A 15,025-nucleotide genomic window follows, 5' to 3' on the forward strand; every position below is an offset into this window, starting at 1 on the left:
CAGAGAAATTCCTGGATGTATTTGGACCAGTCAAAGGGAAGGAGTGCTAAGAATAATGCCTTGATCTCTGGGGGAAATATAGGATTGTAACCACAACAATGATAACACTGAACTCAAAAGAACCCAAATTTGCAGCAGATTACATGAATCTATAAGAGAAAGAGAAAGAAGGAGAAGGAAGAAAGAGGAGGAGGAGAAAGGAGGAGGAGAAGGAGAAGAGAAAGAAACAGGATGTAGAAAGAAAAATCTACATCAGGGTCCAGTCCAAGCTGGGAATAAACAAAATGGAGACTGCTTTAGAAAGAAAGTTGTTGTTTATTCAAGAGGAGAGGCAGACAGATATATGGCTCTGGGAAAGCATGTAGTAGGGAGTGGTGGGTTTTTATATCTTCTTGAGCTTTTGTTTGGAGTTGTTCCTGTGGCATGAACTTTGACCTGAGTGTGCTTTTCTGGTATTCTGATGGTGGTGGGTTAATCCAGGGCCCCCCAACTCCCGATCTGCCGCCATGCCAGCAACCGGTCCACACAAACAAGCAAAGCCCCATCCACAGGATGCAGGCAGCACACGAAACCACGCACTCTCCGGTCCACGGAAAAACCTCTCCTCACGGAACCGGTCCCTGGTGCCCGAAAAGTTGGGACCTCTGGGTGAATCCAATTATGTCCCAAGGGTCATATCTTGCTTCGCTGTGGCTGTGGCTGATGACTGTTGGATTTTTTGGTGTGAGGGATTGTTGATTCTAGGGATCTTTGTCTTTCTAATCCCATCAGCTTCCTGGCTCCAATCTTTCTGACAAGATTATCGAATTTGCCTTTTCTAAAAGCTGGCCTCTTGCCTAGTTTCCGCTTGGGGCTATTAAGAAAACTGGGCTTGCTTTTCTGCCTTGGAGGTCTTCTCCGTTATTCCTTTGGAGAAATGCATTCTGCCTTTTGACTATTTCCCCAAAATATCTCTTTCTCTGGATTCTTCCCGCAAGGGCATCTCTCCGCTCCACCAGGCCAGAGGAGGGGAGGCTGTTGTGAAACGCTGGGCTGTCTCAGCCCAATTCGAACAGGTGGCATCTCTTGTTGGCGCATAGGCTAATCTTAGCCGGAGCTGGAGTGAGGAGGGAGACACCCGGCTGGAATGTGCTTCCACAGCAGCTCCTGTGTCTTCTCCTGCAAAGGCCCTAATTGGGCATCTCCGCCAGCCTCTTTCTGTTTGTCTGGTGCTTTTCTCTGGCTGGTTTCCTCCCCCCCCCCCCCCGCAACAACTTCAAACTTTGCATTTGCTGCACCTCGTTGAGAGGGGGAAAAAAGAGGAGAAAACCAGGAGATGCCAAACGGGCCCAAAACAAAAGCTGGTGCTGCAAACAACAACAACAACAAACCGGTGTTTGGTTGAACATCTGCTCACCACCCAAGACTTTTCGGTTGCTGGGCAGAGCCAGAAGGCCCCAGAATGTTCAGCCTGGCATGAAACCGAAAGCAATCCGGGGGGGGGGGGGAGAGAGAGAGAGAGAGAGAGAGAGAGAGAGAGAGAGAGAGAGAGAGAGAGAGAGAGAGAGAGACGGAGGGAGAGAGAGAAGGGGAGAGAAAGAGGGAGGGAGGGAGAGAAAGAGGGAGGGAGGGAGAGAGAGGGAGGGAGAGAGAGGGAGAGGGAGAGAAAAAGAGGGAGGGAGAGAGAGGGAGGGAGAAGGAGGGAGAGGGAGAGAAAAGGGGGGAGAGGGAGAGAGGGAGAGAAAGGGAGGGAGAGGGAGAGAAAAAGGGAGGGAGAGAAAGGGAGGAAGGGAGGGAGAGAAAGAGGGAGGGAGAGGGAGAGAAAGAGGGAGGGAGGGAGAGGGAGAGAAAGAGGGAGGGAGAGGGAGAGAAAGAGGGAGGGAGAGGGAGAGAAAGAGGGAGGGAGAGAAAGAGAGGGAGAGAGAGGAAGGGAGGGAGAGAGAGGGAGAGGGAAAGAAAATTTCCCCAAATTACACACAAATTCTACTGCCACAGGTTAAAGATGGCAGGAGCTGCAACGGCTCCATGTTGCCAATTATCTGGGCCATAGCCCAAATGCTTCAGAAGAGCTCGCCTCTGTTTTTCTGTCTATTTTTATTTCATATTTGCCTCCTGCAGCCAAAAGGGGATGCCCTGCTGGGCAAGGTGAGGTGGGCATGAGGTCACATCAGTAGGGTGGACTCTGCCCTCTCTGTCCTCTACCTGAGGTCTGAAATGCAGAGGGAGGGTCTCCACCTTCTGTCTGTGGTCCTTCCGTGGGTGGCCGCACCATCCCCCCAGGGAATGTCAAGGGCAGGGGTAGGCAACCTTGGCTCTTTGATGACTCGTGGACTTCAACTCCCAGAATTCCTGAGCCAGCCATGCTGAGGGGAAAGGGGGAGGTTTCCAAGCTGAGCCAGGCCGGCTCAGGAATTCTGGGACTTGAAGTCCACAGGCCATAAAAGAGCCAAGGTGGCCTACCCCTGGTCTAGGGGGATGCTAAGTCATCCGAGCTTTTTTTTTCCCCAAGAGGCAACTGGGCTTTCTCTGTTTCTTCTTGAAGATGTTTTGCTTCTCATCCAAGAAGCTTCTTCCTTTCTTCCATCCTCCCTCCTTTTTATGTTCTTCCTTCTTTCTCTCTCCTTCCTTCCTTCCTTCCTTCCTTCCCTCACTTTCTTCCACCTCCTTTTATCTTTCTTTCTTTCTTTCTTTCTTCCTTCCTTCCTTCCTTCCTTCCTTCCTCCCTCTCTCCCTCTTTCTTTCTTTCTTTCTTTCTTTCTTTCTTCTTTCTTTCTTTCTTTCTTCCTTTCTTCCTTCCTTCCTTCCTTCCTTCCTTCCTCCCTCTCTCCCTCTTTCTTCTTTCTTTCTTTCTTTCTTTCTTTCTTTCTTTCTTTCTTTCTTTCTTTCTTCCTTCCTTCCATCCTCCCTCTCTCCCTCTTTCTTTCTTTCTTTCTTTCTTTCTTTCTTTCTTTCTTTCTTTCTTTCTTTCTTTCTTTCTTTCTTTCTTTCTTCCTTCCTTCCTTCCTTCCTTCCTTCCTTCCTTCCTTCCTTCCTTCTTTCTTTTTCTTTTTCTTTTTTTCAGAAAGAACTGCCCCATCTTGGGGCATTGATATAACTTATTGCTATTGCTAGCAGAGGCCTGAATCTCAAGCCGATCATGTAATGCGCAGGGCAGCTCGATTACAGCCCAAACTGGAGCTGAGCCCCGTGTCAGATGTAAGGCTATGAACTCAGAGAAGAGACTCTCCTGAGCTTTCTCCACGGATGCCTTGGCCAACGGGCTCGTTGCCGAATTATTGCGACCATCAAGCTTTCAGTCTCGCCTTGGTTTCCCCAGTGTTAAAATATAGGCGCTTCCTGTCACTCTACAACGATGCAAGTCATTGGGTTTCCTTGCAAAAGAAAAAAGAAAAAAAAAGTCCCAAATCTTATCTAGGATGTAAATCCCAATGGCTATTGCTTTATTGACAAATGTAAGATTGCACCTTGGGTTAATTTTATCAGGAGGATTGCTCCCTTGCAGCAATGATAAATAAACTTTGGGATTCCTGCAGAATTCTGTCAGCCCTAAAAGGGGGCAAAATGCGAGGTCCAGCAGCTGAAGAGAAAGCAGGCTGTGGGCGTCAGTAGGACTGAATGAAACTTAACGAAGGACAAGGGGTGTCATGATAGCCATATTTGAGGGGCTGCTACAAAGAAGAGAAGGGGGTCAACCCATTCTCCAAAGCAACCAAAGGCGGCAGGACAAGAAACAATGCATGGAAACTAATCAAGGAGAGGAGCAACCCGGAACTAAGGTTTCCTAACAGTCAGAACAATTAACCAGTGGAACAACCTGCCTCCAGAAGCTGTGAATGTTCCAACACTGGAAGCTTTTTAAAGAAGAGACTGGACAGCCATTTGGTATAGGTTTTCCTACCTGAGCAGGGGCAGGTTGGACTAGAAGACCTCCAAGGTCCCTTCTATTGTTTTGTTAGATTAACCTCCACGAGCAACGGCATGTACCACTGTGTGTTGGATCAAGGAATAAGGGCAGCGTCAACTTCCCCCACGTGGTTTTAGAAGGTTTTGATTAGATCCACCGCCCTAATTGCTCCAGGCAAATTCTCCACGGCCTTTTTATAATTTGGCAGATATGCTGCTTCCACAATGCTTGCCCAGCTGCGTCATTTGAGAATTTCTGGGGCATCCCCTGCCAGAGATCTATTTGAGTTTGTGCTTGGTCCTCCCGTGCAAATTATCCAACAGCTCCAATATACAGGTAGCCCTCCACTGAAAACCGTGACTCATGGCTGCATTTCACATGGCCGTTGCAGCATCCCCATGATCTTTTGGACAGAGCACCTGGGAGGCAACCAGGACCTGGACGATGGAGAATCTCCATAGACCAGGGGTCTTCAAACTTGGCCCTTTTGTGACTTGTGGACTTCAACTCCCAGAATTCCTCAGCCAGCGTGAGGGAACTATGACCCTTTGATGACTTGTGGACTTCAACTCCCAGAATTCCTCAGCCAGCGTGAGGGAACTATGACCCTTTGATGACTTGTGGACTTCAACTCCCAGAATTCCTCAGCCAGCGTGAGGGAACTATGACCCTTTGATGACTTGTGGACTTCAACTCCCAGAATTCCTCAGCCAGCGTGAGGGAACTATGACCCTTTGATGACTTGTGGACTTCAACTCCTAGAATTCCTCAGCCAGCGTGGCTGGCTGAGGAATTCTGGGAGTTGAAGTCCAGAAGTCATTAAAGGGCCGAGTTTGAAGACCCCTGACTTAGACATTCATAGATCTCCATAGATCTGTCACAACAGTCTTGGTTTCGTTCCTAGCTCATGAACATGGAAGAGCCCGGTTCCTCTGCCTTCCCCCTTGGCTCCTTGGCTTAGCAGAGGTCCTTGTGCGAGCAAAGCTTCTCCCATTGCCAGTTCCTTCTCTCTGGAAGTGACAAGCAGATTCAGCTGCTGGGTGTAAAGGGGTTCGTAGTTCAGTCATGGGCCGATCTCCAGGCCAGTGAGATCTTGTACAGGGAGTTCCTTCTCCGAGTGACATATTTCTGGTGCGTCTCCAGCTCTCCAACGTGTGCCCCCTTCTCCTCCTTGCCAGGAGAAGCTGCAAATGGAGTTGCAGCCACGAGACAGCAGAGACAAAGTATTCGGACTTGGATTCATCACATTCGTGGGGTCTAAATTGTCCGAGTGCCAAGCATTCTTCTTAGCTTATGGATCCAGGCTGCCCACGGAAACCTGGTTGGCAACAGGCAGGGGAAGAGGAAGCCATTCCAGAGTTCCAGGTTTGCCTGAGGGCTGCCATCTTGAGCAGAGAGCTGCGGAAGAGTGGCGGAGCCTCTGAAATTTGACTCCTAGCATCTCCAAACGGGAGACACCTCGGCGAAATCCAGAGGAAGATCAGCATTAGGCAACTTTTAGGATTAGAGAGTGTATAAGAGATATGGAGATAGGATGATTCTAACCCAAATGGCTTCCATGAATCAAATTAGATAATACCATCATCCTAGTCATGGTAGTCTTTTCCAGAATCACAATACAGCTGGAAGGGACCTTGGAGGTCCTCTAGTCCAGCCCCCTGCTCAAGCAGGAGAACCTATACTATTTCAGATAGGCGGCTGTCCAATCTTTTCTTAAAAACTTCCCGCGATGAAGCACCCACAATTTCTGGAGGCAGGCTGTTCCACTGGTTAATTGCCCTCACTGTTAGGAAGTTTCTCCTTAATTCCAGGTTGTTATTATTATGAATATATCCTTGCTTTGCAGGCTTCTCATTTCTGCTGGCCAGCATTAATGCCCCGCTCAAAAAAAAAAAAAGACTTTTAAACCTGCAACCATTCTCTCTTGGCCTTCCACCTTCCCCAAACGTCTTTCAAAGACAATTTTTAAACTGCCCAGCGGTGGCTGTACTGTTACTGTGTTCACACAGCCTGCTAATTCTCAGTGTGTTTCACAGAGTCAGTTGAACTGACTGGAAGTTTGCACAATGCCACAGATAAACAAACTCACTGCAATTTAAGACAGATGCTAAGCTAAGATACGGTGACTGTCCCACCACTTGAAATGGTCTGGTGCTAGAACAGTTAGCTTGCCATAAGCCAGTTTCTTTCTATCCCTCTTTAAGAAAACAATATATATATATATGTGTGTGTGTGTGTGTGTGTGTGTGTCAAATGTTAACTATTTAGATTACCTTGCTAGGCCCCAAACATGGGGCAAATCTTTATTTCCTGTTTTCAGCCTATCTTGAAGGCCATCGAACAGGCTGTAGTCACACCGGACAGTTCATATATTTGTGTAAATTACTAACAAAGAATTAAGGGAGACTGAGATGCATTTCTGACTCTTTAGTCTTCATTAGTCAGCCATACCCTTCTGAGATTCGAACCTGGGCTGACTGATGAAAGCTAACAGAGTGAGAGAGATCCTGTGGCTCAAGAGGTAAATATACTGCTTAATATGCAATCAGCCCAGGTTCGAATCTCAGAAGGGTATGGCTGACTGATGAAGACTAAAGAGTCAGAAATGCATCTCAGTCTCCCTTAATTCTTTGTTAGTAATTTACACACACACACATATATATATGATCCGACATCCCGTTGGGTCGGAAAGACTTCCCAAAATCAGGAAGCCATCTTGTTTTGCTCTTTCCATCTAATAAAGGTGATCTCAGGTGAGCTGGGATGGAATTCTTCAGCAGCTGTACTGCCCCCTGGTGGAGCTTTGGAGAGCTGCAATGTGGAGCAAGGGGGTTTTCTTTTGGGGGGGAAGCCCCCCTCCCCTTTATGGCACTTATTGGTCAGCTGTCTTCTTCCAACCCGCTTAAGCAGGTTTCTCAATTAATCTGTGTCTGAAGTTTGTCCGGACAAAATGACTCACCCATTAATCCAAGGATGCTGGTTGAAAAACCAGGCAATGTTTTTCACACATAAGTAACATTAAACCTGATCCAGTTTTGCAGGTTGTGCAAACGTCACTTTGAGGTTCAGGAGTGCCCACCATTGTTCATATCTTTTAGTCTACAGGGCTAAAATTGCTCTTTTTTTGCACTTTTTCCAAGGTCTCAACATTTATTTATTTTTTTGTCATGCGGTGACCAAAACTGGTTGCGGTATTCCAGGTGTGGCCTTACTAAGGCTTTACAAGGACGTACTAATACTTCACGTGGTTTTGATTCTGTGCCTCTGTTTCTACAGTCATCCTCATTCTTCACCATCAAGGGCACCATCATTCACAATTGGAGAATGAGAGGCTGATTGTTGTTTACCAAGCAGTCTGCAATTTTTGGCCCTTGTACGTCACTTTTTTTTTTAGTGCCATTGTAACTTTTAACAATGAACTGTTGTAAGTCAAGGTCACCTGGACCAGCCAGTATCGAACTGTGTCCCAAGCCAAAGGGGGGAAAAATTGCCCCCCAAAATATTTATGGGCTGTTTTACTGGGCTTCTAATATAAAAGCAGACCGCAGCTCTGAGAAACCTCTATTTTTACTCTAAGAATCTGCAAATAGGAGGGAAATGTTGTAACTTGAAAACTTCTTAGATTGTCTAAGGCCAAATGTACATTCCTGTGAGATATAAATATCAATTTGATTAGCTAGCAGGTCTTGTCAGATACAGTGTCTCAACTCCTCGGTCATTTGAGCAATGACGTAGCCTGAAGCTTCTCTAAAAGGCCGAAGGGTCTTAACTCAAGCCTATATAAGACGGGGGCTGCGTTCCAGCAAAGGCTGTAAGGGAAGGGATCTCCTTGGATCATTGTCTTGCCTCTTCTCCCTGCTTTGAAAAACAGCCACAAGGTGAGTTGAGCCTAGCCAAATATTATTGCTTCTTGGTGTTGCTCTTCCACTCCAGAGCAAGCCTTAGGATCTCAAGCAGCGCAACTTGCAAAGGAGGAATTTGGTGTCCACAAAGCCAGCAAGCCAACAGTTGTGCTTTATCTTGGTTGGTTGTTTTTTTTCCCTTTTTTTTTTTTGGCCAGGCCAAAGATCCTGAGATTGCACAAACTGGGAATTTGACGTGGAAACTACCTTTTGACCATCTCAGTGGGACAGAGAGAGCGCGAGAGAGAAAGAGACAGAAAGAGAAATATAAATATAAATAAAGAGAGAGAGAGAAATAAAGAGAAAGAGAGAGTAAGCAAATGAGAAAGAGATAGAGATAGAGATAGAAATAAAAGGTAAAGAGAAAGAGAAATGAAAAGAGAAAGAAAGAAAGAGCAAAGCAAGCAAGCAATGAAGAGATTGAGAGAGAAAGAAAAAGAAAGAAAGTGACAGAAGTAAAGCAAAATAGAGATAGAGAAATAGAACTAAAGAGACAGAGAGAGAGAAAGAGAGAGAGGCAGAGGAACAGTGATGAAGGAGAGAGAGAAAAAGAGAGAGAGAAAAACAGGAGGATTTCATGAAAAATGATCTGTTTGCTAGTTTTGGCTGCTTTAGGTCCTAATCTACCCTCTTCCTAATCTGCACTCTGCTTATAGATATGCATTGAGATGCTGCAAATTCTCTTTTCTTGATACTGCAAGCGTCTTCCTGGCGAAGATTCCCAACTCTTGCAGATCTCGTGTGAAAATGTTAAAAAGTGCAATTTAATATCTGCTCCTTGTGTTTTGTTTTGTGTTTACCTCCTCTCAGCTCTGAGATGGCATTTGCCGGGATACTGACTGATGCCGATATTGCAGCTGGTTTACAAAGCTGCCAAGGTAACTTCTATACCCGTTTAACATAATCTAGTTTTCTTCAATAAGCTTGTGTATTGAAAAATGTTACTGATTTAAATGTTCAAGAGGGGAGATCAGAAAATTCCCAGCTTTCATCCTGACCTTCCCCCTCACACACAAAAAAATTTTTTTAGTGTTAACAAGAGTCCTCATTCCAATTGCGAAAGGAAGCGCAGATTACGCCACTAAAATCGAAAATCTTTTCAAACTTATTTTCTGACCTTGCACAGAGGATCATGGGGTGTTTTTTTCTGCCCTTAATCTCATTGATCGTGAGGCTTAGGACAGTTAAATTTCAGCAATTCCCCGCCAACTGTTCTATGCTGGGCTACAGCTGCCATTGTCCCCCAGCCAGCAGGGCTGATGGGGCAGGGAGAATTGCCAGTCAAAACATCTGGAGCATTGCATACAGCTGCAGCTGGGCTGTTCAGAGGAATACTGTTGCATCAAGCGCCCTGCAGAAATCCCTCTGTAACGAAGCTGGGGAAAAACACCTCCTGACTTTTTTTATGCTGTCAAAATTACAAATTAGCACCCAAAGAATGCAGAAACAGCGGGGTTCAACGATCCGAGAAGCAGATATAGCACAAACTTCCTTTAGAAATACGGATCAGCCTAAAAGCTCCACAAAGTTCCTTTAAGATCCCAGAATCAAATGATGGTCTGATTTGGCACAGTGGGTGGAGGATTTTTTTCGAGGGGCTTAGACACCCGCCCGCCCACTTATGAACTCTGCCTAATATTGAAATGTGACCCCAGACATTCCTTCCTGCCTCTAAATATGGCCATGCAAAGCCCTTGTATAATTCAGACAACAGAGAGATGATGTTTTCCTCTGCGGAAAATGGAACTGAACTCGCTCTGGAGAATCAGTTAGAACGGGCTACAGCAATGAAGTTAGCAGTTGCTGTAAGAACGGCATGTCGACGGCAAAGCTAAGCAGTTGGACTGAAGCTTTTAACTCAGCAGCTTCTTAAGGAACCGTGTTCTTCACATGCCACCTAAAGCTGCAGAGCTCAGAGGCTGGAAGCCTCTTGTGTTTGACACATTCTTCCCCCAAGTGAGCGATATCGCAAGGATGCAGTCTGGGGATGGCAGGATTGTCCATCTTTCACTTCTGGAGAGTGCACTGCTTGAGGCTTTGTACTTCCAGGAGTAGCTTCAGGAGCCCAAAACATCTGAAGGAAACCCTCCAGGGATGAGGGATGGGTATCCTGTAGCAGAGAAGGGGCCTCTGAAGATTCCCAAGTCCCTTCTCTCCAAGCATCACCTAAGCTAATGCCTTTCAGATATATTGCATGTTAACTTGCATACTTCCCAGTGCTGGGGGAATGGAAGGAAGGAAGGAAGGAAGGAAGGAAGGAAGGAAGGAAGGAAGGAAGGGAGGGAGGGAGAGAGGGAGGGAGAGAGGAAGGAAGGAAAGAAGGAAGGAAGGAAAGAAGGAAGGAGATACAGGAAAGGAGGGAGGGAGGAAGAGAGAGAGGGAGAGAGGGAAGGAAGGAAAGAAGAAAGGGAGGGAGGGAGGGAGGGAGGGAGGGAGGAAGAAAGGAGAAAGAGGGAAGGAGGAAATGAAATGCAATGCCATCTTTGTTTGGGAATATGATGGAAGATGTCAATGTCCCAATTTCCATTAGAAAAAGATAGAGCAAACAGAAGGAAATTCTAAATTCCGACAAAATTCGTGCAGGAAATATTGGCTGCCTGACGTAATTCATTAAACTTGTCCATCTGAGTTTTGAAAAATGAGGAATTTTTGACCACCCAGCTGCTTCGAACCCACCTGTGTCACCGGGATTGATGCCAGAACACAGCTGGAGAGAATTTGAGTCCGAACTGATCACACAACCGAGGTCCAAGCGGTTCAGGGCCCATCTAGATTTAACGTCGGCTCCTATTTGCTCTGCTTTTTTTCCAGTGGCTGATATTTAATCTGTCCCTAAACCTTTTTTTAGTGTCCAAGAATAAAGTCAATTAAGGTCAGGGCCTCAAATGGCTCCTTCGCCCCAACCGACGTGATTGGGACAGCAAAAAGTGATGCTTGATTTACAGGAGGTCCTCAACTTACAATCATCTGTTTAGCGACCATTCGGAGTCACAACGGCAATCAAAAACGCGATTTATGACCAGCCTTGGCACTTACACAACCAGCACAGAAATGTCATATGATCAGAATTCAGGCGCTTGGCAACCAGCTTGTAATTAGGACGGTTGCAGCATCCCAGGGTCACCTAATCGCCATTTCCGATTCTCCCAGCTGGCTTCAGACGAACTAGATCCATAGGAGCCACTAGATTCACTTAACAACCATGGCAAAAATGGTCGTAAAATTGGACACAACTCACATAACAACTTCCTTGCTTAGCATGGGAAATTCTAGTCATGAGGCAAGGTTTACCTCTAGGAGGCAAGGGATGCTAAGACTTTGCCAAGCCTTAATACGGCCACACCTGGAATACCGCATCCCATTCTGGTCTCCACAATGTAAAAAAGATGTCGAGACTCTGGAAAGAGTACAGAGAAGAGCAACAAAGATGATCAGGGGGCTGGAGGCTAAAACCTATAAGGAACGGTTGCTGGAATTGGGTATGTCTAGTCTAATGAAGAAAAGGACGAGGGGGGACATGATAGCAGTGTTCCAATATCTCAGGGGCTGCCCCAAAGAAGAGGTAGTCAAGCTATTTTCCAAAGCACCCGAAAGCAGGACAAGAAGCGACAGATGGGAACTAAGCAAGGAGAGAAGCAACCTAGAACTAAGGAGAAACTTCCTGACAGTTAGAACAATTAACCAGTGGAACCACCTGCCTCTGGAAGCGGTGAATGCTCCAACACTGGAGGCTTTCAAAAAGACTTGTCTGAAATGGTATAGGATCTCCTGCTCAGCCAGGGGGTTGAGCTGGATGACCTCTGAGGTCCCTTCCAACTCCGTCATTGTTTTCTGCTCAATGTTCTCTCTCTTCATCTTGTGAAATTTTGTCTCCTCCTCTTTCTGTTTCCTTTTTCCAAAGCTGCCGATTCCTTCAGCTGCAAGACATTCTTTGCCAAATCCGGTTTGCACTCCAAATCCAAGGATCAGCTAGCGAAAGTATTTGGAGTTATTGATCAGGACAAGAGTGGTTATATTGAGGAAGATGAACTGAAGTGAGTCAAAGTTCAGAAATATCCCTCGGTCCCAGATTAGAGTCCTAAGGGGACATTTCCAAATACAAAAGCGCAATCGATCCTTTGCAACAGCCCATCCTCGCTTAGCAGTCGGTCGCTGAGCGATGGCCGTTATGAAAGACCTCCCCACCCCACCCCCCAAAAGAGACTTAACAATTCAGATTCAAATTTGTGATGTTCCCCCCATAGTCAAATGGTCACATTTGGGGCCCTTGGCAACTAGCCCCCTTTGAGAGCTGATGGGAGCATCCTGCAGTTATACTATTATTTACCAGGCATTAGCTTGTAGATCTCTTTTCTGGCAAAAGAAAAAATACAAAAAAAATGCCCAGGGCAAATAATGGGTTCACTGAGTAACTGTGGTGTTTGCTTAATGACCACCAGAAAGAAATGTAAAATTGGGTTTGTCTTGTGACAAGCCAATTTACAACCGTAATTCCCTGTTAAATCCTTGTTGTAAATCGAGGATTAGCTGCATTCTGCTCTAGGTGAGTGAAAGAATTGCTCTCTAGCTCCCACTAGTGGAAAGCTAGGTGTAAGTCTCTGCTTTGGCCATTTAGGTAGTCTAACCATTGTGTCATCCCTGGGGGGGGGGGGTCACCTGGCATGTACTTATGATGGTTGCAGTGTCCTGGAGACACGTGATCCCCTTTTGCGACCTTCTGACCAATCAGTGGGGGAGCCCGATTCTCTGAACAAACATGTTACGTATTTAACAGCCGTGATTCACGTAACGACTGTGGCAAGAAAGATTTGTGAAACGGGACACAACTCCCTTATTAACTCTCTCGTTTAACAGCAGAAATTTGGGGCTCAGTTGCGAACATAAGTCAAGGATGACCCTGTATAATATCCAAAAAATCTGCTCTCGCGTCCCATTTAATTAGAGGGGGCCCATCACATTCACTGCCTCCTCGCTCGAGTGGGGACAATCCAACATTTCTCTTTAGCTTGTCAACCTGGCTCTAATCTAATGGCATGGAGGCACAGTCGTTAAAACACAGAGTTGCAGGCTGATTCTGCCAACCGTCAGCAGTTCGATCCTGACCGGCTCAAGGTTGACTCAGCCTTCCATCCTTTCGAGGTTGGGAAAATGAGGAGCCGGATGATTGGGGGCAAGAGGCCGACTCTTTAAACTGCTGAGAGAGGGCTGTGAAGCACCGTGAGGCGGTATATAAGTCTAAATGCTATCGCTATTGCCACTGACTCATCTTTCCATCCTTCTGAGTGGGGTAAAATGGGGACCCAGATGGTTGGGGGCCATAGGCTGACTCTGTAACCCCCCCCCCTTAGAGAGGGCTGTAAAGCACTGTGAAGCGGTATATAAGTCTACGTTCTAATGCTATTATCTGATCCTTAGGAAGTTCCTGCAGAATTTTGATGGCAAAGCCAGAACCTTGACCGACAAGGAGACTTCAGAGTTTCTGAAAGCAGGTGACACCGATGGAGATGGCAAAATTGGTGTGGATGGTAAGGAAGCCTTCATAGATCCCTCTCTCCAATGTCCAGCATGATGGGCCATGTTCCTGAAATATCATTGCCCCAGACACTAGAGAGGAAACATCCATAGGCTTAGAATTATTTAGTAGAGTTGCCTTAATTCTGTGCCTAACTGCTAAGAGTCTAAGGGGCGGCCCCAAAGAAGAGGGAGTCAAGCTATTCTCCAAAGCACCTGAAAGCAGGAGAAGAAGCAACGGATGGAAACTAACCAAGGAGAGAAGCAACCTAGAACTAAGGAGAAACTTCCTGACAGTGAGAACAATTAACCAGTGGAACAACCTGCCTCCAGAGGTGGTGAATGCTCCAACACTGGAGGTTTTTAACAAGAGACTGGACAGCCGTTTGTCTGGAATGGTATAGGGTTTCCTGCCTGAGCAGGGGGTTGGACTAGATGACCTCCAAGGTCCCTTCCAATTTATTATTATTATTATCATTATTATCATCATCATCATCATCATTATTATTATTATTATTATTATTATTATTATTATTATTATTATTATTATTTAATTATGCTGGCCTATGAAACTAATTCATCCATCCATCCATGCATCATCCAGAGGGAGGGCAAAGTCCCAGCTGAACATTTTTATTTTATTTATTTATTTAAATTTTTATGCCACCCATCTCCCTCGTCAGGTGAACCGTCTGGATGGCTTACAGATTATAAAAAGACCGAGAGATAAATAATTAAAATATTAAAATCAGGCTATTTAAAACTTTAAAACTATGGGACTAAGAAACAGATGGTGCAAGGGTAAGGGTTGTTGCCATGAGGATGTAGCGAGATAAGCATTAGATCTGCCATCTTGATAGCGAGACAATCCAAGAAATTAATTCCTAAGGCTATATAATAAATTGATATGCATTGCTAAATAAAACAAGTCAGTGACTTGGAATGGTTGGAGCTCTGTTGCCTTTAGCATCTGCTATCCAAGATAATCTAGGAACCCGCTATCTGTGGATTTGAGGAGACAAGATTCAAAATAATATAACCTTTCCTTTCCTTTCCTCCCCCTTCCTCATTTTTTTTCCTTTTGCTTTTCTTTTCCAGAGTTTGTAGTCCTGGTTACAAAGGGTTAAAGTGATTCAAGGGAAGACCAAGCCAATTGTATTGTACAACATCCTTTCTTATTGCAAGTCAACTATTTATTTATACATTTTATACAGCGGAACGGCATTGACAATGGCCAGCATCTTGTTTCTTATTATCCGGAAACTGTGTTAACTCCCAATGCACTGTTTGACCTTTATTATTGTCCATTGTTGTAAAATTCACAATTAAAAGGGCTCTCTACATCAAAAGAGGGACAAAGGCGGAGCCCAAGGGAGAGAAAAAAACATTGGATATTTTCTTTTGTCCGCACGGTCTATTAAGACAACTCGGTGAGGTGAGCTTTTTAAAAGATTGCACCAAGAGTTAGACAAGCGTCCACCTTCCTCCCCGAGCATATGACATGATATTGGGGAAAAACAGTTAAATAAGAAGGTTTAAACTGGTCTTTGTCTTACCTAACCAGGTTCACAAACCCTCTTACCAGTCATAACCCGTGGAATTGTCCATTCATCCATATAAAGCGTCTTCATCATTCACAGATTTTAAGCCTGTTTCTTTGCTAGATACAATTGCCATGGTGACGTTCCTGTCCTTGCTTGGTTGAAATCCGTCATGCTCAACCTTGGCA

At 45.5% G+C, this 15,025-nt stretch overlaps 1 protein-coding gene across 1 annotated transcript; it reads left to right on the top strand.

Moving 5' to 3' along the window:
• Positions 1–7,607: 7,607 nt before the first annotated feature.
• LOC308674008 (parvalbumin beta) lies at positions 7,608–14,933 on the top strand. Its single transcript, XM_081338139.1, has 5 exons — positions 7,608–7,761; positions 8,596–8,663; positions 11,687–11,819; positions 13,201–13,310; positions 14,395–14,933. The coding sequence occupies exons 2-5, from the start codon at positions 8,603–8,605 to the stop codon at positions 14,421–14,423; spliced, it is 333 nt and encodes a 110-aa protein (XP_081194265.1). The 5' UTR covers positions 7,608–7,761; positions 8,596–8,602; the 3' UTR covers positions 14,424–14,933.
• The last annotated feature ends 92 nt before the right edge of the window (positions 14,934–15,025 follow it).

Source organism: Vipera berus, assembly GCF_964194415.1.
Source record: "Vipera berus genome assembly, chromosome: 13".
Taxonomy (NCBI): domain Eukaryota; kingdom Metazoa; phylum Chordata; class Lepidosauria; order Squamata; family Viperidae; genus Vipera; species Vipera berus.